We start from the raw sequence: 25472 nt of genomic DNA, 5'->3' as shown, positions 1-25472 counted from the left end.
CCTCACTCCAGCTCTTCCACCAGGTTCCTGTGGGGACCCACAGCCCCGTGGGATGCTCCATGCTGGCACTTTCCGTGCCAGCTCTCACTCCTGTTCCTCGCTGCTGAGCTGCCTGTCTGTACTGTCAGTTCCTTCCCACTGACCACAGCAACAGGAAAATTAACCATCCCTTTTTGGGAGAGCTACCAGGCACATTGGGCACAGATGATTTACCTTCCAGCCCCTTTGCCAGAGACCTCTCAAAGCAAAGCAAAGCAAAGCAAAGCTGCTGGGGAATCAGGTTCTGCTCCAAAAGCCTGGACAGACCGCATAGGATTTGAACTTGTGTTTTTTTGGCAGTCAAAACAGAAAAGTGCTGCTTCCAGTAAAGAAGCATCTGCAGCCAGCATCAGCAACACTTTCTAAAACCTGAAGCACTGGTGTATTTAAATTTGCCTGTAGCAACAGCAAAGATGATCTTGTACAGGGGGAAGACAAGAAGGCTGCAGGGGTGCTGTGCAAAGCCTGTAACTGCTCCTGTACCACAAAATAAATGAGGGTATGGCTGGAACAGAATGTGCAAGCTGCAGCACATAAACAGAGATGTTCCTTGCAGCACAGAGACTCAGAAGTCACATGTGTCTCCATGCTCTCTGCTTACTTTTACCTCCAACTACCAGGCCACTACTTTTTAACAATAAACGTTTAAGAGAGAAGAAAGCAACAAGAGCTGTTAAGAGCTCTGTGCTTCTGTGCAACAAACACATCAAGCTGCTTCCCACCCCTGGATCCAGAAATTGCCCTGTGGTTACTTTAAGCCACACAGAAAATAATCATATCCTCTTCTGCAGACCCCTGGGAATAATGTGGGAGATGAGAGACGCCATGGTACTCGGGTGCCCGTGGCTTCCTTCCATCTTTGCCTCAGCTAAGTGAATTAGCTTTTGCTTCAGGAAAGTAAGAGAATTACAGAAAAGGAGTAACAATACATTAAAAATATTGGCTAGCAAGTGCTATGTCCCAGTTAGCTGGAAAGTTAAAAATGAAATCAATTCTGGGCATTAACATCAGCATTTTCTGGATGCTGCAGTGATTACACTGCTGAATTTACTGCTCACATCATCGCTGCCAAACACCCACACAGACACATGACTCCAAGCTACTCTTGCCATCCCCGTCAGGAGGACACCTCATGACCATCTACTCTGGTAACACAAAATTCTCTGCCCTCTGTCAGGTGCACTCAGCCCAAGAAGCCCTGCAGGAGGTCTGACAGTGCACATCTCAGTGCTCCATGGCAGAACTCCCAGCTAAAGCCGAGCATCTCCTGCTGCAGACTCTGCTGGAGCTGCCTGCTCAACTCCTTCAGTGCTGCTGTGGGGCTGCAGGATCTGCCTTGTGAATCCAGCGTGGAACAGTGCACCAGGCCAGCAATAACCCTCTGTGTTGTCAGTGTAAAGGGCAAGGGATCCTGTGTTAATTGCTTTTGTTGACTCACCCACATGGAGCACTGAGCCATTGAAGCAGTGTTATTTGGGATGCCAACAGAGAAGGCAGAGCCAGGGCACTTCATCCTGCGCACAGGGAAACCTCATGGTGGTATTACAGGACCAGTTTAAGCACCCAAGAGTCAGTTGTTGTGGCCTTCAGTCTTCTGAGAGAGGACAAATTCCATTCTTTCAGACACTCCCATCACGGGCATCCTTTTACAGGACTTGGCAGGTGCAAGTGGAAATCCTAGAAGGCCCCTGTGCTGTCTGGCTGTGCTGAATGTGGGACCCACAGTGTTCCCTGCCTGCAGCTGGTCACTGCAAGACAGGGCTTGGGGACACGAACCTCAGCTCGTCCCTCAGCTCATCCTGTACCTCACATGTGCAAGGGCACCTGGGCAGGTACCTACCAGGGCAGGAAACCACATACCATTTACAAAAAAGAAGAAGAAAACAGAAGGTTTTCAAAATAGAAGATGCAGTTGCTTCAGGCAAGGTTTCTGTCTTCTGCTTGTCCTTTTTCCATTCTTTGCAAACACGGGACCTTATTTAACCCAGATGCTTTAAAGCCTCATTTGTACACTCTGCTACATCTTCCTAATTGTTTTTCCTGTCATGTGATTATTACTTCACTTTTCCTGGCAGCACTGCTATCACAATTAGCTTAGATTCAATAAAACTTTACGAAGATTCCTCAATAACTTTCATTCCTGTGCAGTGGCCCAGAGAGACAGAGAAGGGATTGTACTCAGGCAGATGGGCACAAATACAGTGATAAACACAATGGCAAACACCTGTGTGGCAAACTTCCTTGCAGGTCACTTCAGGAATGAATATATGAACCAGTGGAAGACAATGGCTTTCTGTTTATGTTTGTTCACCTCACACAAAGTCAAGCATCGGTGCAGAGGATCAGGACCTCCCTCCTATCTCACTGCTGCCTTCTGGGGCCAACAACATTAACAGCTGAAGGGACAGCAAGTTCAATTACAAATTCTTGTTTGAAACAATTAATTCCTTATGAGATCCAAAATTCAAATAGCTGTAGCACTACCAAGTGCCAGAAACAATGTCCCAAAAAGGGGAGCTGAGAGGAGACAGGTGTCACATGTGAGATGGTTGACTCACCCACGGACTCATAGCACATGTCAAAAAAGGGACACATAAGGTACCAGAACTAAACTGACAACTGATACTGTATTTATTGCACAAATTTCCCCTAAAATTGGGAATGGTTATTATAATACAAGTGCACATCTTGGGAAATATATACAAAAACAGAAGAGATAACAAGTATGTACATTTTACCCAGCATTTTACAAGTACCATCATCTAAATAATTTAGAGAAAGCAAAAAATTGTCATAAAACATCTCTAAGAACTAACAGGGAAAACATATGCAAGGTGTAAAATCTGTTCTTTTAAACAGTTTTTTGTTCTTAGCAGCCCAGTGTTTGCCAATTGCAACAAAATCAAATTTGCTAATTTGTGTGCCTAGTATAATTAGGTTTCAGCCAGAAAATTAAGACATGTTAATAATGGAGATTGCGAGTAGTGGAAAAAACAAATCAAACATTAGTTTGCTATTCACATAAAAGAATAGTGATATATTTTAAAAAGTCAATTCTATATCCTGTAAAAATCCCTTTTTGTATTTAACAAACAGACATACGTACCACATTGTTCACGTACCCAAAAAGTTACCTCACAGGAAAACTTCCCATCACACAAGGGTTTTGGTTGTGTTCTGCCCACAATACTGCTGAGAGGTGGAGAGGGTGCTGCCATGCCAGGAGGGACTGGCACTGTGGGAGGATGACGAGGAAGCTGCATCCGTGGCTGCTCCGAGCACATCATTAATGCCATTACTGGCTGGTGTTGGGCAGAGAGCAGCAGGGCAGGTGCCACTCAACAGCCACCTCCTTCTCCTCTCACTGCAATACTCACTGCAAGCATGCAAGGGCCTTTCTGGAGAGTCAAACCCATTTCAAAGTGACCCCAACAATTTGTGCAATAAAGGCTCAAATGAGGACCAGTATTCTCCCTTAAGGGTCACTGAGCACAGTCCTGGGGGATGCCAGGGGGAGGGTGCAGCTGCCCAGCTCTCTGGGCATGTGCTGTGGATGAACTCATCCACGGAACCTCCCAAGGCACAGGCAGTAACCTCCTCTGCCAGCCCCAGCAGCAGAGACACAGCCAGGCCACTGCTGCCAGTCTATGCAGAGCATGGTATCCCAACTTCTGCCTATACCACACGCCCTAGCAAAGAGTTAAACATCCATGTTCTGAGTGCAATCCTATATTTCATTAGAAATGTGTTTACACAACTGGGCCCCTGTTTTGTGCTCATTCCAAAAGATAGATGTAATATAATTGTGTGGCAAGGAAAAGACATTTGAAAAATGGGAAAAACAAATCCTTGGATCACGTATTAAACACGAGGTTTTTTCCTGCAGCAGTCAGCATTAGATTTTATATACAAAAGTTTCCAATGACACTGCCTGTATTAATGTTGGGGTCACTTTCTGATGAAGACTCAGTCCTACATGGAAGGGAGATGTGGGTTTGCCACGTAGATCTCCCTGGAACAGAGTTTTAGGTGACATTCTAAATAGTACTGAAAAACTACTCCAGGTGAATCCTGGCCCCAGAGAAGGAAGGGAGGAGAGTTCTGTCACTGACAGAAGTGGGGCAGGGATATCTCCTACTGTTTTCAAGTTTATCAAATGGTTAAAAGAGATTTGTACTTAAAGTAATTCTGCAAACAACAATAGCAGGCATGCTGTACTATTGAAAAGATGATTACAGAATGACGTATTTATAGAAATTTTATAGAGTTTAGCGACCAAGTGAATACGTGTCTCCTACTTGTGTGAATAATCCATGAATTTCAATATACTAAACCTAATTGATGAAAACAGAAACTAAAAATCAGCAACATTAATTGGCTGCTAGGACAAATATGCAAAGCAAAGCCTAGAATGAAGTGTCCAGTTAAACTGAGGTAGTAGAGCCTTCAAAAACATAATCCACCTCCCACTGTCTATTTACATTACTTACACCAGGTTGGGTCCATCAGCTACTCGTACAGCTATTGTATATACAATGACAAACCAGTGATGGCTGAGAAAAAGAGAAATGCTGAGAATAAAATAAACAACATTTCCTGCTGGTAGTTACACGAGTGAGTAGAAAAGGGATAAGAGTCATCTGCAGCAAGGGTGTATTTGTCAAAAAAATAATTTGGATATTACTACACTATGGTGTAATCAATGTTCTTTTTTTTTTAGAACAGTTTTAAAAAATGTATCAATTAGTTACCTGAGCAATTAAGGGTAATAGTCTACTTATTTTGTCCCCAATGCTTTGGTACAATTATTTTTAGTTCATTATTTCAATAGCTGACTGACTGCTGTAAAAAGAATATGATGGTCCAAGATTTTATAGATCATAAAAAAGTTAGAGGTAATTGTCATGTCATTCTGGGGAACCCATGGGAAAATTACAGCCAACGTTCTCTTTAGATTATTTTTGTTTTTAACATTTTGATTACGTTGACGAAGAAAAGCATCATCTAGTATAAAGCAACATTTAAACATTATAAACATTTAATACTGGTTACAGCATCCAGCCAAGAATCTCCATTGCTAGTTTGTCTGTTGGCCTCTTCCTCTGTTCTCCCTGTTGCCCTCTGTCCCCCTCTATTTCCTCTTCACAGGAGAAAGATCATAAATAAACTCTGTAGCTGACTGTCATTAATAAGCTTCTTACAAAAAAAAACAGGCCTCTGCCCCGTTCTTCCTCTGGGAAGTATTCAGAATTGGGCTATGATGTGAAAAAGTAGAAGTTGTTTACAAATCATTGTAGCTTGAGAATTACAGATCCTAACGTGATCCTTATCAGCTGCAGCCTGGCTGAAGGCAGCTGCTCTCTTGTTCAGTTTATAAGGGATGATGGCATCACGTATTTCTCAGAGCAGTTCTTCCATTCCCAGTATAAGTCACAGTCAGCCATTGTCGCAGAAACTGCTAAAAAAATGCATCTCTTCAGCTTTGCTAAAATCTCCACTTTTCTCTGGCGGAAATCTTGGGTTTACTCAGTTTTCCTTTCTCCTTTCTTTATCTTTGTTTTTTAAATCGCTATGTGGGAGAGGAGAAGTCTCCAACTGTTTGCATGCCATGCAGTCATATATGGAGGTGCTGCAAGCTCAACAAGCAGTTTGTTTTACTTGCTGCAAAGAGAAAGGAGCCAGAACAAGTTGTCTTCCACTTTGTTTCCAGAGAGGCACGAAGTCAAAGTCTGCGGCCTCTGGCATTTTAAAGCAGGATCTGGGCAACATACGGAGAGTGAGTGCTCGCTACAGCTGCCAGCAAGGGGAGGTCGCTGGATTCAATCCTGGAAGGAAGCAGAAGAGTCATGTGTAATCCAAACTGAAATGTCACTGGGCTGAACACGTGTCAGAACCCACACTGCCTGCTCAAGCCCCAGCACTTGCACTTGGGCCATGGGCTACACACTGCAGCTGCCAGATTGCTCCTCCCAGCCCTCCAGATGTGCCTGCTCCCACAGTGTCAGCACTGCCTGAGCTCCCACCTGTCCGGTGGTTTTTAACAGGGCAAACAAACTGGTGAGGAAGCACATGGGGAAGGAAAATTCCTGCCTAACTTCAGAGTAAAGGGAATAATAGTTGGGGAACAAAGTACAGGAGCAGAGGACCAGCTAAAGCTGCCACATCCAGCACCACACGTGCTCTGTGTGCCTTCCTGCTCACGCTGCACTCCTCTGCAGGAAAACATGCTCAGAGCCTTCCTATAAACACCCCTTAAATATTAGCTCCTCTGCCCATGGCCCACACCCACAGAGAGGTATTATGTGCCTTACATGACACAGAGAGTGTTTCCTGCCATGTAGGGAAAGTCAACCTGGAGGAATCAGGTGCCCCATGCTGTTCAGTGACGACTGACCAACTAAGGAGGGCGTTTGATAAGCTCCGGAGTGCTGAGCCCATCTTCCTGCCCGCAGGGAAGCAGAAAGGCTGGGGGATCCTTGTGATTGAGCAATGCCTAAGGAGAAGCCTGAAGCCATGGGTAACTTAGGAGTTCCAGTCCCACTTAGGAATCCATTTCGCTGTGCTTAGGAACAAGCCCAGGCAGAGGGTATGGCACCAGGACACCCAGGGTAGCACTGCTGGGAGAAGTTTGTGACCATACCCCAGCACCATGCCCAGCTCCTTGACATGGACTCTCATCTGGCCCTTGAGATACTCAGACAGCATCTTGCTTTTGAAGTAGAGCTCCTGCAGCCGATCTTCCAGGTGCATCACACACTAAAAAAAGAAAAGGGAGTTGTGTCAGGGAGAAGACAGAACCAAACCAGAAAGCACACATCCCACACCCCTGTTCTGTGGCCATGTCTAGGTGAGATATTCTCTGTCAGGACTTCCATTTTTTAGCAGAAGCCTTTGATTACATGTTAAATCAAAATAAATGAGGCAGCTGTTTTGATTAGAGTGGTTTACAAACATCTACACCAGAAGTTGCACTGGCTATGAATACGAACACCAGGCAGAGCCTTACGTATCTCTAACCGTAAAGTTAAAGGGTGCTTCAAAACCATTGCCCTCGTGATTTCCATTTAGACTTACAAAGTTTGGAGATAAATTATGCTTGTAAAGCTGAAGAGTGGAATGAAGCAGGTTGGAGACGAGACTGGAGACTAACACTTCTTTTCCTAGTTTATTCTCAATCATTCGCCTCTGGCTACTGGCCACTTGCACCGTCCATTTGTCCGTGTCTGCAATAATGCAGACAGCTTCTGCAATGGGCTCGTCCAGAACAGGGTGCTAGGAACAAAAAATGAAGAGCAGATTCCCAAGAATGACAAATGACAGCAGTCTTTTCGCAAAACTTTTCACAGAAATATCCATTCTGGGTATTAAGACAGCATTGCTGGTTAGCAGGATAGCATCCCAGACACTGCTTCACCTAAAATACATCTGCCCACATTGCATTCCATCCATGAAACCAGCAGGGTTTTGAGAGCAAGGCACAGTCTTAGAAGGATAGTGGCTATTTTATCTTTTCTTACAGGCTTTAAAGCATGTCACTAGCTGACAGTTACATCTTTCTGGTATTTGATAAAGAGTTCTGACATATCCAAAGTGTATTTTAAACTCCTAAAACTGAAAGCACCAAAAATCCAGCTTGCTGTTTAATGTGGCTGTGCTAACGAGGTCAGATTATTCCCAGCTGTCACTGGTCTTCCTTCACAGGAGGCCAGCAGAGGGAGTTAGGAACCCAGTCTGTGCCTTGCCGTTCGCCCCTGCTGGTGTTCCACCTCTCCAAAGCCATGAAAAAGGGTTCAAAAAAGGGAGTATTTGGAAACTCACTGTCCTTCCCTAATAAATTTTATGGGTTGAACTATTAGCAATTATTTGCTTCCAGGGAGTCAGAAAGGGCATGCAGACAAGGACTGCAGGTCTAATGCACATTGTTGAAGTGAGAAGTAGAGAAAAGGGGACTTTCTGGAAGGTCTCAGGAAAGTGGCTGCTCACCAGTCTGTTTTTCCTTATTCTCTGGGGAATAAACTAGATGGAGCAGATGTCACACTTTCAGTGACATCCTGCTTTCTACTTCTTTCCTTGTAAAAGGGGGAGGAAATACCACATTTCTAGTCATGCCCCAGTTCATCTAGGGAAAAAAACTGCTGTGGAGGAAAGATTATCTCCAACACGTCAGAAGCACGAGTTCCCTTCAGGCCATTATCTTTACACTGGTTTCTCCTTTTCCAATGAGGATGGTGCTATTGGACACATGGACTACCATCCTAAAGAAGGAGCAATGTCTCCAAAATATTGAGCAATCATGAGGGAGAATACATTCTGCTGCACAAGCAGGAGCACATTGGTCAGACGTGCAGGGACAGAGCAGGGAGCAATGAGAGCTTCTGCAGCACTGCAGAAGGACTCTCTGCCCAGGAAGAGAGGCACAACCTCAGCAAATGGGCTTGTTTAACATCATTCCATCCTGCAGGGACACAATCATCAGCTTCCAAGCCTACAGGAGACAATGATACAGCTCAGCACTGAGATCCATCTTTTCAGAGCACAAGCCTCCCAGCTGGCTTCAGTGGGAGTCTGATCTTTCATGCTCCAAATTGCAGTGAAATATCCATGTTTTTCAGATACGTTAATTGAGAGCAGAGAAAAATTGGTGACCTGGGACTGCAGAAATCTGACAGGAGCTGTGACAGGAAATATTTCCACTTCCAGCAGGTTTGTACCTTCACAAACATTTATCTTTCCCTACTGTGAGAAATACATTTACCAAATATAGCTTAATTACCTGCACAGCATGAGACAAATCTGACACCAAACAGTGCCTCAGCTTTTCATCACTTCCTATTCCTTGCAAAACAAAGTCAGGGACGTAAGAGGAACAGTAGCCTCCTAGTAAGGATCTTCCAAAATTGGCAATACTGGGCTGGACAGAGTTGACTTCAACTAATTTTGACCTGCAAGAAAGGCATATCAAAGAGATGTACAACAGTAAACAGCAAATTCAGCTTACATAGGTTGCATTTCTACTTTTTTCGTATCTCTTCTAACTTGAAGTCAAGCACTTTTAAAAAAGGTTACAGTCAGCTTTTGCAGTCAGCTTATCATGGAAGCAGTGAATACAAGTCAAGATCACAATACACCATTAGTATTTTTTTCCAGACAACTGATCTCTCAATATTCCTCAATAATCAGCAAGCTCAAGAGACACTTTTCCAACCCCCGATGCCAAGTTAGGCTATAGCCCTCCAAATACATGGGAAGAGGCTCCATCTTTTTTAGGTTCTGTTAGTGCTGAACAGTACTTACCCAGGGAAGGGAATCTCATATTCCTCTGCCCAGTCTTCTTGCTCTCCTCCATAATAGTTACTGCCCAGTCTAGTTAGATCATGGCCTGTATCCTCACTCTCACTGTCACCCAGGGCACTGTCTGAACTCTCATTTCTTGGAATGTCCCAATCAATTCCCGGGGCCACTTTTTTCTCTATGTTTTCCCTGTCCCCATGGGGGACACGAATAGAGATTTTCTCTCTTTGGTCCTGCTCATTAAAGCAGTTTTTGTAGGTCTCTTGTCGAACAGAGTCCATAAATTTACAAAATTCACTAGGTGGTTTGCAAGCCTTTGTACACAGCTTTTTAGAAAATTCTAAACTACTGTTGTGAGCAAGAAGGTTTGCAGCTGCTTGCCCTGGAATATCATCAGTAGTCTGGGTTTCAACTGAACTGTCATCAGTGAAATATTCATCAAACAGACTCATGCTCTCAGCACTGTATGGGTTTGAGTTCCAGCTCTGATGCTCACTAGCAACTTGAGGAAAGGGTTCAGCTGTCCCACAGTCTCTATTTTGGTCCTCAACAGTTTGTTTAGCTTCACAGTTCTGATCAGCAGACACTCCTGCCTCCGCTGCTGGCGGGCTGTGATGCCTGGCAATTTGTTCCACTACTGCCTGACTCCTCAGTTCAATGTCTGAATCAGGTGACATGGAATCTCCGATGAGGAAAGTCACCTTTGTCTGAGCCTCGGCAGCACTGCATGGAAACGTGTCCATGAAGAGCTTATCGGGCGGCTTCTTCTCCACAGCAATGCCGGGTGTCCTTGTCCCACCTCCCGCCTGGCTGCCCGCCTCCAGCGCATCCTCCCTGCTCCACGTGCTGCCTGCTGCCTCCAAACAAGGCTCTGTCCCCACACATTTCTCGGGCGAAGCTGACCCTGTGCACACCACAGTCTCTAGTTTGGTATCCAGGCAGGGCCTTGGTTGTGTCACATCCACGGCATCTTCCTGGCCATCCTCAGGAACGATGGTTCTGTTCTCATCTGAAGAAGATTCCAGCTCTACCTTAGGAGTGCTTTGCAAGTCTTCTCTCTCTTGCTGTGCAACACCTTCTATGTTCTGTGCGAGGGAAATGGGACATTTGCAATATTTACAGCTGCAGTTGGGAGCTCTCATCTCTTCAGACTCAGTGGGTAGCAAGTTGCCCCTGTTCTTGTGCATTGTGACAAGCACATACTCAGACTCTTCCACTTCTCCTTTCTCCAGAGTGGTAGTGATAACAGTGCCAGGCATGACAATGGCCTCATCTTCCCCATTTTCCAAGAGGTGTGTCTCTTGAAGTTCAGAGCATCTGATGAAATAAGTGAGGAAATAAAGCAGCCTCTGGACCAGGTCATGTCTTTTGCCAACCACGACTGTTTTCGCTAATCTCACAGGTGATCCGATGGCCCCATAAAGGTCACCTAGGACAGGAAATTAAACACACAATTACTTGGCATCTTTGCAATAATTTATTCTTCTAACAGCCAGCTGTTGGGCCGCTTTTCAAAGACCAGATCTACAAGAGAGAAATACTAAAGCAGGAGAGTTACAAAAGTTATGCTGTATTTTGTTTTCAGTAAGAGAATCCCCAAGATGCTGTTGGTATGATCTGTAAGGTGAGCCACTGGTCAGGAGAACATCTGATCTCACCCATCAGTGAGCATTCACACCACCTCACTCTGGCTTTGGAGGCTCATCTCCTGGGATCCTTATACAGCCATGGGAGAGAGGAGAGGTAATCTGTGCCAAATTACCCTGGAAAGTCTGGAAAGTGGGCTGGACTTTTACCCACCAGAGAAAGCTGTAAAAGAAATAAACCTATGCCAGGAACGAGGACAAAAAGTGACCGTGGCAGATACATGGCTGAAGCCAACCTCCTTCTCTTCCCCTCCTTGAGTTCTGCTATGGGTTGGATGGGGTATTCTGGCTGTACTCAAGTCACCTGGGCAAGTGCCTGTGCCTGTGTGTTTTGGAGGTATTAGGGCACTGCATGACTGCAGGGCTGAGGGGACAAGGAGTCCTCTTGAAGGCCACACTAACCACAGTTGGTCCCTCAAGCCACAAGAGGCCTGAAATCAAGTTTTCTCACCAACACCCTGGCTGCTTCCACGTATACAATAATAGGACAACATCACAAAACCTTCCTTCCCTTCCCTAACCAAACTCTATGATTGAGTGTGTGTGCAGAGCAGGACAATCCGACCTCCCCTGCTCTTCTCTACTGGGCGATTATCAGACAGCATGACCAGCTATACCAGTGACTGGGCTCTGAGACCTTGCCTGGTGACTGCCAAGCTTTGATTTCATGTTCTGCTTCATTCTGTTGTATTTTAAACTTCTGATTGAAAGATGAGATTTCTTGTTTTTCTCATTCCAGAATGAGGTTTAGTGATAGTGGCATCCCAAAACATAAAAGCAGATTTTCCTTATAGGAGGAGGAGGACCAGAGGAGGCCTGGAATCCTTCACCAGCATCAGAGCAGGGAACCTTAAGGGACCCAACATAGAGGACTAAAGAGGCCTTTACTTTTTGGCTAACATTTTTTAATGGATAATGCCTTAAAAACTTAGAGCATAAAAAATGACAGTGACCACCTCTAAGCTTGAAACACACTTTTGTCTCATTTTGCATTAAAAATAAATAACTTAGGAGGGGAGTAAGCAGCATCATAAACCCTACCTCATGCACTCCCATTTCTGTAAAGCTGCTGGGGTTTAGAGGTATTTGCCACGTACCGAGCTGAGCCCATAGCGGGTTGTAGGGATGAGTTTTGGCCAGCATGTCCACACTCTGGGAAGAATGCTTCTCCAGGAAGATTCTTATTGGTGGCTGGCCATTGGGCATGACAGTGGGGACCCAGGCCAGGTGGTTCGTCAGCACTGCAGTCAGCAAAGCTGGTAAAAACCTGAAAGCAAAATGTTCAACATCGTTTTTCTTTTCCCAGATACACACTCAAGATGTTAAAGTGACAGCAGCTCTCATCTATATGGATCAAGGATTAAAGAAACAGCCTGACAAAATCAGCAGAGATCATCCCTTCAGTCTTGGTTCCTTGTGGAGAGAAAGAGTGGCTGGACCCTCCATCCCACCCTGGCAAAGCTCTTTTTAGAACACACATTTAAAGTAAAATGAAATACTTCAGCTTTGTGGCATCTCACTTACTCTGTTTTGCAATAATTTTAAGACTTCCTATTTTGCAAGTTTTATGTTGTAAAACATCTCAAAACCAATTATTTCATTCACTTTAAGAAAGCAGTGACACTGTGTGGCCCAAGGAGGGTCCAAAACCCCTAAGACTTGTGACTACAGATGAGAAGGAAGACTATTGCTACCAAATCTATAAAATAGCTGGGTGCTGTGTTCTTTCACCTACCTTTTGTGCAATTTCAGCCCATATGGCCGCTCCCTTTCAAAAATAACTCCCCCAAAGTTCTGTAGCTCAGCCAGAGAAGCTGTGTTCTTTTGCTGGCAAAACAGTTTTCACTAGCTAAGCAATTAAGGTGAAAAAACTTCCTGAAAAACATGAACTATCTGATTTACTGCAATGATAGAACATGGTTTCTGCTCTGTGGACTTTTCCCAGTCAGTTTTCCTGGCAGGAGTTTGGCCCAGGAGGCTCCACACACCAGCAAATGGTGCTAGTGGCCACAGTGGCTCACAGTGGAGAGGAAAAAAGCCAAATGTCTCAAAATAGTGTTATTTGAATAATTTACAAGCATCAGGAACCTCACAGCTTCTATGCAGCCACACTAGAGACAGTCAAAGGAGGAGAGGAGATTTAAAACTAGATTGGGAAGGATAAAGAGCTTAATTTTTCTCTGGTTTCCATCACTTAAAATTCTTATTATATTTAAAATAAAGAAAACAAACTCAAATAAATGACTGTTTAAATGTAAGGAACATGTGCAGGACTCAGAATGGATCAAAGGAGACAATCCCAGCAAAGGCCCTCCACTGAAGCAGGAACTGATCTCAAGAAAATACATCTGCACCCCTCACAACTCCCTGTGGGTTCTCCCTTGCCCTGGGGCAGGAGCAGGCAGAGCACAGTGACCACTGTCACACTGACCACTGTCACACTGACCACTGTCACACTGACCACTGTCACCTTCCCCTCAGGGGAGAGAAGAGAGGTCAAAGGTGGTGACAGAGCTGGAGGAGAGGAGCAGCAGCCCCTTCCCACCCTGCAGGGAGCAGTGCCCCTGACCAAACATCTGACCTGCTAGTGCCATTCCCACCCAAACTATGTCTGTGCTCTTTTTAGGACTTTAAAAAACTTCCCCTTCTCATGCCCTGGGGAAAGAGGATAAAGTATTGACAAAAGAAAGAGTGAATTTATCAGATTCTCCCCAGTTTATCAGGAACTTTCTTTCTCTGTTTTCAGCATCTGCTCACAGCTGGGGCCTGAGCCAGAGAGGTGAGTGAGCACTAAAGAGCACAGCAGTTCTTCAGTGGCATTTTAAAATGATTTAAGGTTTGAGAGCAATTTGTGGTCTGACAGTATTACACACACAGCTCTTTCTGAATGTATAATCCTGCTCATCATATGATAACTGATTCTGAAAGATAAGTTAATGTATTTTGTAAGGTATCTTCACCCCTTTCTAGATATCCACACACATCACACACTTCCTATGGACATGTTTCAGATGTTCAGCCTCTATCAAGATTTAGAGAATTGTGAAAAAGCAGGAACTTAACGAGATAATTTCTTATTAGTTTCAAAAATAAGGTATGTATGGATGGCCTTTTGATTCTTTGATTATCAGGATTTTAACAACTTACTTAAAATTTAGTTTGAAATATAAAGGCACAATCATATATGTAATTTAGAAACTAAAATCCACCATACTGATTTTTAGAAGCATTTTCCATCAAGAAAGTGAATTCCTTCATGAAGCGATGGCATAGCTGGTTTTTCTCTGGTGTCCCTGACATCATGGTGAGCCAGACAGGCTCCCCAATCCGTGGCATCGTGTAGAGATTGCAAATAGTTGTTCTAGAAAACAAAAGCAAAAAATCCAGGAGGTTAAAGGAAAAAACAAACAATCAAACAAACAAACCCAAACAAAAAACCCAAGAACCCTCAAAAAACCCAACCAAACAACAACAAAAAGTAGAAATCCCAGTTTAAAAGAATTCTGTGCAACCTTTTGATCATTTCTATCAGAAACAAAATTTCTCTTCAGCAAACATTATCCAAACCATGGTGTTCATTAAATAGTACAAATTCACCCTTTACCTCGGAGAGCTGAACCTCTCAGGCTCCTCCTGCATCCACCTGACCTGATCCCAAACTCAGCAACAATCCCTGTCACAAGTCAAGAGCTGCCCTACTCTCAATGAAGAAGGAATGGATCATTTCTTCTTGCTGCTATCTCCCTGCTTGTTCTTTATTTCATTTAAAATAAACTTCTGCTTTATTTATGACTAGGACAAGATTGTATGTATCTGACTTATAAAAATACCTTAACTTCCTCCTTGCTTTAAAAACTTGGTGTGTCTCCAGGCCAAACCTATGAAGTGTGGGTGTGTAGAGCAGAGAAGCAGTTCACATCTTTAGCTTTAAATAGAGAGTACGAGAGTCAAAGTCACCCTGTGGCTGTACCTATTACACACTCATCACATCCTTTTTGACTCTACAGAGGACAGTATATGTATGATGAAAAATTTGCTCTGCAGTAACATACCAGATTAAAATCCCTCAGATTACTGTTGAACTCCTCTAAAATATAAACAAGTTATAGTTCAGTTTTAACTACATTATGACACTATGGGAAGCTGTATTTTTAACACAGTAAAAATGTAAGCCTGAAAAAACCCAAAAGGACATGAGAAATGACTGATCAATTCAGGTTTCTCCCTGCCTAATGCACTACTTTTTCTAGGCAAAGTATTTTTGTTTTAAAGGGCAAAGATAAACATTACCCCATTATCCCTAGCACCACCCCTAATTTATAAAGATCTTATATCTTCTTTTTTTATAGATATAAAAACTTCTGAACTTTTATTATATCTTATATATCTTCTCTGGATATCATGGTCTCAGAATTTACAGACACTTTGAGAAGCAGGCAAACACGCTGGAGCAGCAGCTGCCAAATCTTCCCTGGTTTAGTGTTTGAAGTGAAACTCCCAGGAAGTGAGAGCTGCACGTCAGCAGCAGCAGCACAGCCCATCCCGCCCTGGGGAGGAGGGAGTCACCCCAGCTACTGCAGCCACTGGGCACAGAAGCAGCTGGGTGGTGAGCCCAGAGCTGCTCCCCAAAGGGCAACAGAGGTGACTGAGGTCACCAGGGCTGCTCCAGAAGGGAGAAGGTGAAGGGGCAGTGGCATTCTCTGCCTTAATTTTCCTACCATTTTTCATCAAATACAAAATCCATTCCCTGTGCTCACAACAGTCAAAATCAGCCCTGTCTTCTTCAAGGTTAGACCTTCAAATCCTCCACCTCCAGAAGCATGATGAGAGCACCACAAAAGAGTCAGTGTCCTGGAGAGGGGGGCAGCTGAGTTACCTCTGCACTCCCCAGCCCCCAGAGGCTTTGCTGTCTGCTGGTTCACTTTGGAGCAGCCTCACCAGCTGCTCCATGTCACCCTCTGCTGCTGGCGCTGTCCTGGGAGGAAAGCCCAGCCTGGTGACAGACCCAGGCACAAGTCCTGCCACCTGGAGTGGGGCACACAGCCAGGGACACCAGCCCTGCCTCTGGGCCACCAGAGGGTCTCCAGCAGCACAGAGTCGTGGGGTACTGGGAGTTCATTCGTCTGCAGGGGGCAAGCTGGGACTGGGGTGGGGTTATTAGGGGAAAGCTTTCTGTTCACAGCCCATTAATCGGAGTGGATGTTAAAGATGCCAAAAAAAAAAAAAAAAGAAACCTCAAGTCCGAGGATCTCAAACTCAAGGAGTTTCAAAGCTGAAAACAAGTATGAAAACTTACACCCCCCAGACACAGCTGACCTGAGAAGCTGAACATAAACAGCACAACTTAACGTAAAATACAGTTTATTTCTCCAACCTATGCAAACTAACCCAAGCCAAACCTCTTGCAGCTCAGCTGTTTTGAAAAAAGAAACTACTTCTATACTAAAACCAACATATTAAAATACTTGTTTTCGTTGAAAAGATAGCCTGAGTCTTGTGATTCGTTATTTACTATTCTGGTAACCCTGGCTGCATCTGCAGCTGATAGTGTTTCCTCCGAGCCAGATCAGATTGCCCTGGCCCGTGGCCAGCAGGCATGTGACTGCAGTACAGGGAACCCTCCACGCCAGCCAAGGCAGCAATGGCACAGAGACCAAGGGCAAGGATTAACTGCTTCCCAGCTCTTCAAACACCCGGGGAAGGACTCTCCTGCCAGATAGCAAAGGGCAAAAACGAAAACAAAACAAAAAACCGACACGAAGAAACCTTCCTCAAACACTACTAGGGTAGTTAACTGGATTTTAAAAATAACAATCATTAAAAATCCCTTGGCCCCTCTCCTCTTGGCCATCTGCAGCAGCACCCCCTCCCCTCCCTCCCCACACACACCCCAGCATGTGAGGAAAGCTCAGTTAATGAGAGACTCTACTCTTTTGAGGGTTCCAGTACATTTAAATTGGTTTATATTTGGAAACGCCTCTGGGAGGCTGAACTCCAGCCTGGAGCTCCCAGGCACCTTGGCCCCAGCATCGAGCACAGGGGCAGAGGAGCCCCTCAGGAAACACCTTCACATCTCACAGCGTTCGAGAGCCAGTGAAGCCCAGCCTGGCCAAGCAAAAAGGAAGCCCTGAGCCAAGCCCAGCCCAACTCCTCTGGGGTCTGCCTGCCCTGTGGGCACAGGTGGCACCAAGGCCAGCAGCCCTGCTCCCACAGACACCACAGCACAGCTGCTCCCTGCCTCACCTCACCCACATACACCCCCCAACCACCCTCGAGTTCAGTACCAATTTTCAGTACCAATCCCAGACATCTTGCCCTGGTGCTGTACAAACCAAACGAGCCACACAGCTCCTCATGGATGAAAGCATCCTGCTGCAGCCCCCTTCCTCCCCAAGGAAAACACACTGACCCTCAGCACTGTGCACCCAGAGCTGCTCTGCTGTTTAGGAGCCACAATATAATGGCAAAGAAAGAAAATAATCAGTGGTTTATAAAGTTTAATTCACATACATTTGTTTCCTATCCCCACACTTTCCTTCCAAAGATGATTTTTCCTTAAAAAGGAACAGCAGAACAAAGGCAATCCCCACTGCAGGGAATGCAGGAGCAGGGCTCCCCCACAACTCAGTGCCCATGCTGGCACCACTGAGCACAATGCATCACTCAGCTCACAGCAGCATAAGCTGCTTAAAAATTACTGGCAGAAAATGGGATCAAATCTGTCTGCCAGAGAGCAGAGAGGTGTTTCCCCAGGCCCTGCGATCGGGGTTTCCTTGCCAGCCTGCGTTTGTGCCACACAGGTATTAGTCACATGCATAATCTGTGTTATCAATGTGCTGCGCTGGCCTCAGGGACTGGGGAGCCAAAATGTTTATGCAAGTACAGTAGCTTATTTCGAAAGTCATGTGTCTGCACAGCTGACATCCACAGAGAGTTCTAAGCCTCTAAGTCAAGTGTTAATAGCTAAACCCATCAGTGCTTTAGAAAATTAAAAATTGCTGTAAAGTGACTAATGATGCAAAGGTAAGCCTGGAGCTGGGCACCAAACTGATGGCAAATTTATCAACAGCCTCCATTTGCAGAAGCAGCCTGGGCCTTCAAGAGAAGGCAGCTTTGTTTTCCAACTTTGACCCAACTCCCTTTTTGCGGGCAGTGAAGTGACCTACAGCCACAGCCCCTTCCCTGCAGAGGACTCGGGTGGCAGATCAGCAGGGCAGCACATCCCCCATGCCCACTGCTCTGAGGTTATTCTGATCACCAGACAAGTGCACATCAGCTACTCTTGAGCACCTCTGAAAATCTGGGGGGTTTAAAGAAAAGCAAACAAAAAAATATTCTCCTTAAAACAACTAGACTGCAATGAGTTAAACCAGCAACAGGATTATATTTTAGAATCACCAACCCACTGAAGTCAACACCCTTCTTCCCTCCAGCACAATTTGCTAAGAGGACAGCAATCAACACAAGTCTCAGGTTCACTAAAGGACTGTCTCCTGACTTCCCCGTGACTTCAGTGGGAAAGGAGACACCTAAAGAGATAATAGTGTCCTAAATGGGTTTGCTGAATCTGTGCCAAAGCATCTTTGCATCCAGCCTTTGGTATTTAAATATACCTCTCTCTTCTTACCAGACACATCCTGCATTTCTTTGAAAAGCAAGGGGGTCTTGCATGTCACAGAAATGAGGATGACACACGCTCTTGCATCTTACAGGGGCACAAGGATCCTGCCTCAACTGGGGGCACCAGGTGTTGCCCACCTCTGAATGCAATCCCTTAAAAAAACCCAGCAAGACCCAATATTGCCAAAGGCTGCTGCCCCAGGAAATTAATTTCTATGAAATTATACTGGATTTAATTAACTTCATTGCACTATTAAAGAGCAATATTTATATCACCATGGAAACCTCTGCATAGAACTGGTGGTTACATGCTCCAAGTGCTGGTTATGCAATGGCCATGTCATGGGAATGATCCCAGCTCCTGGTGTGCAGTGAGTGCCAACCTGCCTGTGTCTGCTGGGACAGGGCTTTGTTCCTGAACCTGACCACAGCAGCCTTCCTCACCCCATCCCAGCTCAGCACTGCTGAGCGTCCCTCCAGGAGGGAAAGCCAGCACAGGAGATTTTGCCTCTGTTTTCAGGGTTTTTTTTCCTGCTTTTGACTTGGGACAGGTGTCCCTCCCCAATCCTCTGGAACTGTTTAACTTGGAAGGACAAAGGAGAATGGACAAAGTCCGCTGAGTATATCTTGAGGGGGGATGTTTTGGGAAGAAGGTTTGGAACACAGTTGGGGAGCTGGTGTTAACAGAGGGTGAGAAGGCACAGAAATGGCTCAGGGAGAGACCTGGGAGGAGAGACAGGGCAGAGCTGTGGGAGTGCAGGAATCATTGTGGCTGCTCCGAGTTGCTGAACTTGTCTCAGGCCCCTGGGCTGGATCAGCAGCTCCCAGCAGTCATGAGCTCCCTCTGCTCCCTCTCTTGGAACAGCTTATCCCATCCACCTCTCACCACAGGCCCACGTGCTCCCTCTTTTCTGCCTTCTGTCCCTACAGGACATATCCCTCTGCCCTTCCTTGTGACTGCCTGGAGGTGAGCTTCTAAAAAAATTAAAAATACACTGTGCCTTCGTCCTGCAGCACCACCTAATCCATGGCATTCAGGTAAGAAGTGAAATTGTAGAAAAATAAGTGAGCCCTCAGAATCCTTCTCTGTTCAGTAAAATACATCCTGATGTCAGAAATTTCTCTTTATAACATCAGAGAGCTGTCTTCAATAATGTCTCTAAAAAGTAGCTCTACAGTGGTTGTAAAAGGAAGCACCCGCCACTCCCAACTGAGAGGAGATGAATCACTCGAAACAGACGGATTTCATCTTAACTCCCTCCCCATGACTTCAACTGTGGAAAGAAAATACAGCTAAATGCCAGGGATGTGCTTATCTGTGTTACTTTGTATAATAACTGTTGAACAGAGAGGCTCTGCAGGTACCAATAGCCAGAGATTACAGCACTGCATTTGACTGTGGGAAAAGACAGCTCTCCCTCCTCCTAGCTGTTTTTCTGAAACGCCTTTAGAGCACAGCTGAGCGAGGGGTCAGCTTTGCTCACACATCAGGACAACACACACTAGAGGAGGATTTCCCTAACAGGGCTTTGCAATGCTTTTCCTCCTCTTGACAAGCAACAAAAGACTATTTAAGAGGTCACTGGGAGCTTCCTTATCACCTAAAGCACAAAAAATCCTGAATATCTGTGTCCTATTCACACAGGACTGATGGACACGCACACTTGGAAAAATCCAAAACCTCAGAAACATCCATTAGGATGGTTTGGTATCACCAGTCCTTTGCTGTACTAACTTTTGCAGAAGACTTTAGACATTTCAAGTTATTTATCCTGCACTATGAAGGTCTAAAACACACTCAAGTGCTTTTGAAGAAAGAGACAGGAAGGACAGGAGACATGGGGCTCACCTGAACTCATTTAGTGCATCCACAATTCTGTTATATGCCAAACTCCGCTGGCTGGCATCAGCTGATCTCCGACTCATTTTCATAGCCTTGAAAACAATCATTAAACAGATAAGTAACACAGAGCTACAGAAGCACAGAAAATGGAAAACCAAGTCATGTGTTTGACTTTATCTTTTGTTCAACTGATCATACAAGTAACTTTTTAAAGTGATAAAGTGACGGTCCAAGTGCCAACTTTCCTATCTAAGGGAAGACAGGTGAGGCACGTTTGCAGATTCTGCCTCTTTTGTGCTTTTCACCATTCAAGGCATAAAAGGGGTCCAAGTTTTAACTGCAGTGATGCAATTCCCACACCCAACATCAAGTTGATCCCACTTTTGTAACTAGCAACAAGAGTTAGAAATTAATCTGACAGGGCTGGGAGAACATACAGCAGTACAAGTGCAAGAAGCCAAAGCAACTGTATTTACCTGTTCTATTGCACTCTTCAGTTTGTTCATGTGACTCTCAAAAAGAGGGAAGTGTGAAAAAAAGAACTCGTTAAATTTATTGTTTTCATCTTCATCTCTTGAGAGTGAAAAAATAACCCCAATTGCTATCTTTTTCTTCCTAACAATTCCTGGGGTTGAACCAGAGCTGTCATCTGACAAGTTGAAGCTTTCATCCATGGACCTTGGAGAATGAAAAGGGAAAGTTAATGTAATCCACTGCTTAAAGTTGTACCTTGGTTTCCTGTGTGATTCAGTTCTTGAACATTTAACTTCAACAAATACCTTTTGCTTGAATGTGCTGTCAAATAATCATCTTTTATAACAACCCCTTTGTGATTTTTTACAAACAAATATTAGTTGATTCTGCAACCACAAAACTCTGGAACCAGATTCAAAGTGTTCATAGGATCAGAATATGGTATTCTAGTTCTCTCCCATTCCTGAAAAAATTTGTGTTTTGAGTACCATTTTAGGGCTTCTAATCCTCAAAAATACAGCCTACAGATTTACATGTTGCAGATGGATATCCAGTTAGTGAAAAAACAATGAACACCATTAGGAACAGAGACTAAAAAAGATCAGCCTAACTTACACCTCTGCAAATACCCCACTGAAAGCATCAGCAAGAGTAGATGTACATATGCAAGAGCAGAATCAGGCTGACAATGGTGTGTGGGCTGCAAGCAGCACTTCCATCCCCAGCTCACCATCGAGGGAAGACCCCGTTCTCCAGGCTGGTGGTCTGGCTGCGACGCCAGCGCCGCTGGTAGCTGCTGGCACAGCTCTTGTTGAACGAGGAGCCCGGAGATGGAAACGGAGTGATGAGCAGACTGCTAAGAGATGCTGCAAAAACAGGAGGAATAAAAATCTCTCCAGAAAAAAAGAGCATTTGGCATATAACACCAGCAACTAAACAAAGTCCCTTAAGACATACTGGTGTTGCTTCTCAAGTGTGTTCTCTTTTGCTTATCTATGTTTCTAATATAAAAATAACCAGTTTATAATGACATTAACAAGCCATACAAGCACAAGGGTGGGACAGTCCTGCTGATTTACATAATAGGTAATGCACAGGATGCACCTTGCCCAGCAACCTGAGTATCAGGAAATAAATTCCTTGTGGAAAGGAGTAATGTTGGTCACATCCTTTAACAGCCTTTACAATCCCAGTCCAAGTGTCCAACATCCTGAATTTGGAGGGAAGAAAGGGGTGTTGTTGAGGCCAATTTATGTTTTAACATTACCATCACAGGAAAACAGAATCACAGAATGATTTGGGTTGGAAGGGATCTGAAAGCTCATCTCATTCCATCCCCTGCCATGGGCAGGGACATCTTTCCCTAGACCAGGTTTCTCTAAGCCTCATCCAACCTGGTCTCCTGGATTTGGAAAGGAGATGTCAGCAAGAATGGTTTAGGAATGCTGCAACTCATTCAATATTTAATCTGCCTTGCTTATTTGCAGCAATAATATAAGACACTGCTGTCAGGTTACAGCAATAATATAAGACACTGCTGTCAGATTACTGTGAGGCACCCTCAACAACTGCACCACCTGGACCTGTACAGAGAGGTGTCATTAATGCCACAGAGCAAAACAGAACAATCCCATTTCAGCACTGCTTCATGATGTGCAGAGATCCCATGACAAATGAATATTTTTGGCATTTACAGGGTTAACACATGGAACTGCCATTACCAGATCTTGCTATACCGCTGTCTCTGTCCTCATTCTGCTCCCTCCCAGGCATATCCATAGGGTTGCTGTGAACTGTAAAACAAGGAATACCAATCAGCAGGGGAATGCACAGTTCCTTTCTTGTTTGCAGATCTCCATGTAATTAATGAAACAAAACATGCTCATTAATTCAGATCAACAGCACTACACAAGGCCATCACCAAGAAAGACTGCTTAGCTGAACAAACCAAAACACTTACCTGAGAAGCCTGTATATATTTTTCTCAAGTCCATACACCTATTTTAATGCAAACTAAAACCAGGACTTTGTTTCTTTCCACAGATAATTTTCAATAAAATTTTATTGTACCAAGAGGATGTTGATAACATTTGTACTACTCAGTGTATAGGCAGAAACACACCAAAACTCAAAATAAACACAACTTCATTCCTATACCAGCTTTGTCAGGTATTATATATGTATTTTTAAAGGAATTTTGAATGCTGTCTTTTAATAAATTGATACATTTTAAGTTGTGAGCAGTGCATTGGTTGTTCAACTAAGCTGTAAGCTGTCCAGATTCGCAGTCTGCATATAGACAAGATCAAAGGTGTGTCAGGCTCAACAGTCTTTAAATGTGATATATTTTACAAATATGTGTGTGAAATAAAGCTACTCAGCCATGGAAATAAGATCCAGCCACTAAAAGCAAGAAATATCCATTTTGAATTAATCTAATTTGGCTCTAATTTTTACAGTTTGGTTGAAACCAATCCAGATCAAAATAGCTTGACATCATTGTAAAATACTATCTCCATAAATATTAATTCCATATTTAAATATTTAGGTTTCCAAAACAAAACAACATAGATAATACCAAAGAGGACTATTAAATGCCTGCTGTCCTCTGGGGATTTAAGGAATGTATCCAGAACGGTAAGGGAGCAAACAGCACTGTCCATTTTTTTTTTTTTTTTTTTTTTGTATGAGATCTTATTTGCAGGGCTAAACTACAAATCCACACAGTTTGTCACCCCAGCTAGACTAGCCCCACAGCACAGCACACAGCACACAGCAAACCTGCAAAGAAAGAGGCGCTCCGGATGAGGCGGAGCGGACCTTGCTCTGAGAATGCCCGCCTGGGGCTGCAAAGCTGGGAAAGACCTACATGGCAAAACGTAAAATACACATCAGAGAATGAGGTTAGTAAAGCAGAACAGTCCATAGGGAAGGGGGCCAGGGCAGGGAGAAGGTTTGAGCCAACATAAATGCAGAGTAACACAGGCAGGAGAACAGCTCTGAGGCTTCATCAGAACACTGATGCGAGGATGAGTCTCACAGCTGGCCTATACAGTATTTATAGATTAAAATAATAGACCCAGCTTTCCACTGTCTCCCATACAAGGATGGGGTTTCTCAAAAGGGCTTTTTGATTTTTTTTTTTATTTTAAGGTTGAAAAATTATTAATTTATGCAGGCTCAAAGCCTAACTTGACCACAAATAGGAGATTCATCACAGAGTATAATGTTTGTTTTAACATCCACACTGCTGAGGTGCCTGGGAACACTGCTTCTGAAGAGAAGGAGGAACGGAGAGAAAGAAGGCAGGAATTCATCTTAGTAGAACTAACAGAAAATTATAGGCTGAAGTAGTTCTGAGAATAGTCAGTACATAAGTTGAGTGAAATGACCACACAGAAAATAAATGTTAGCAGTCCCAGTAGTTAATTTTAAAAGTAATACTGGATTACAGATATACCAGGGAAACAGTGTATTTACTGTGTACAGAGCCAGAAAAAAACATGTTTAGTATTTTTAAAAAGTTAATTACCAGTCCCTCTCCTATATTTGAAGTCAATGCTCACTCAAAGTTTTCTGATTATACAAAACATGAAGGCTGCACCTCAAACTTCCCTTCCATTCTCTTAGGCCTCCAGTCATTAAAGGGAACACATGACCAGGGCTGCTTTGTTTGTTTTTTTTTTTAGCCAGCACATCTGAAAAAAGCACCTTGTAAATAGTTCCCAGCCAAAACACATAGACCCTCCTCCTGTCACAGGTGAGTCAGGAGCAGTCTCTGCTGCTGAGCACTGTTCTTAGAAATGCTGCAGTTACAGATTAACTCCTCTCCCTACTTTACCTAGGGTTCCCTCTGTGCTCAAACGGGAACTGTACACAAACACTGTTGAAAACTTGTGCAGCTCAATTACAAAGAAAACTTCAGCATCCTCTTCTTGCTGGCAACCTTGTGCCTCTTGCCACACACCCTTGCTCCGAGGTGCACATACCTCCTGCTTGGTTCTTGGGGCAGTCATCAGAGTCACCTCTCAGCTGGACACAGGTGAACAGGTGGCACTGGCTACACCTGAATCACTCCATGCCTAAGAGCTGCATTATCTGAACTGGACCTTGCAGTTTAGATCACTCTAATGCTACAGCAAACTTCTACCAGGCACAAGCCACAGCAAACCCTAACAGTAGATGAAGGTGATCTCCTTGCTCTTAGATCAGGCATCACATTCACTGCAAAAATCACAACTGAATTCTGAAAGGACTGTGGGAAATGAATTTATAAGGTTCTTACAATCTTAATTGGTTTCTCTTACAAATGGACTACTGCAAATTATTTTAATGAGGTATACAGTTCATGAGCTGGAGAAGCATTCAAGCCCATGCTTGGGCACAGTCTTAGCAAAGTCAATGTGAAGGAAAGCAGTAAACACCCCTAAGATCTAGAACTACATCAGAGTCAGAAACCCATTTAAGAAAACACAGTCATCAAATATACTCCTTACTTCCAACCCTATAAAAGCATATTTTACATACAGCAATATCCTGGAAAGCAATTGTGAAAATTA

At 44.2% G+C, this 25472-nt stretch overlaps 1 protein-coding gene across 3 annotated transcripts in view; it reads right to left on the bottom strand.

The window, feature by feature from the left end:
• Window positions 1–2647: 2647 nt before the first annotated feature.
• The window catches only part of FNIP1 (folliculin interacting protein 1), a 64977-nt gene continuing 42152 nt past the window's right edge, over window positions 2648–25472 (bottom strand). For 2 of the 3 annotated variants that reach the window (XM_021549544.4, XM_021549545.4), the window contains exons 7-18: window positions 23695–23778; window positions 22635–22706; window positions 21644–21779; window positions 20916–21117; window positions 20446–20531; window positions 14191–14337; window positions 12074–12243; window positions 9334–10759; window positions 8813–8981; window positions 7114–7311; window positions 6680–6795; window positions 2648–5864 (exon numbers count right to left, since the gene is read on the bottom strand). In XM_021549544.4, coding sequence (XP_021405219.1) covers window positions 5786–5864; window positions 6680–6795; window positions 7114–7311; window positions 8813–8981; window positions 9334–10759; window positions 12074–12243; window positions 14191–14337; window positions 20446–20531; window positions 20916–21117; window positions 21644–21779; window positions 22635–22706; window positions 23695–23778 — 2885 coding nt within the window. In that variant the 3' untranslated portion in view covers window positions 2648–5785. The remainder of the gene's footprint in view (window positions 5865–6679; window positions 6796–7113; window positions 7312–8812; window positions 8982–9333; window positions 10760–12073; window positions 12244–14190; window positions 14338–20445; window positions 20532–20915; window positions 21118–21643; window positions 21780–22634; window positions 22707–23694; window positions 23779–25472) is intronic. The other variant, XM_021549546.4, reaches the window with a different exon arrangement.

Source organism: Lonchura striata, chromosome 13 (assembly GCF_050655825.1).
Source record: "Lonchura striata isolate lonStrDom1 chromosome 13, ASM5065582v1, whole genome shotgun sequence".
In the NCBI taxonomy this organism is placed as follows: Eukaryota; Metazoa; Chordata; class Aves; order Passeriformes; family Estrildidae; genus Lonchura; species Lonchura striata.
This window is presented reverse-complemented; position numbering and strand designations above follow the sequence as displayed.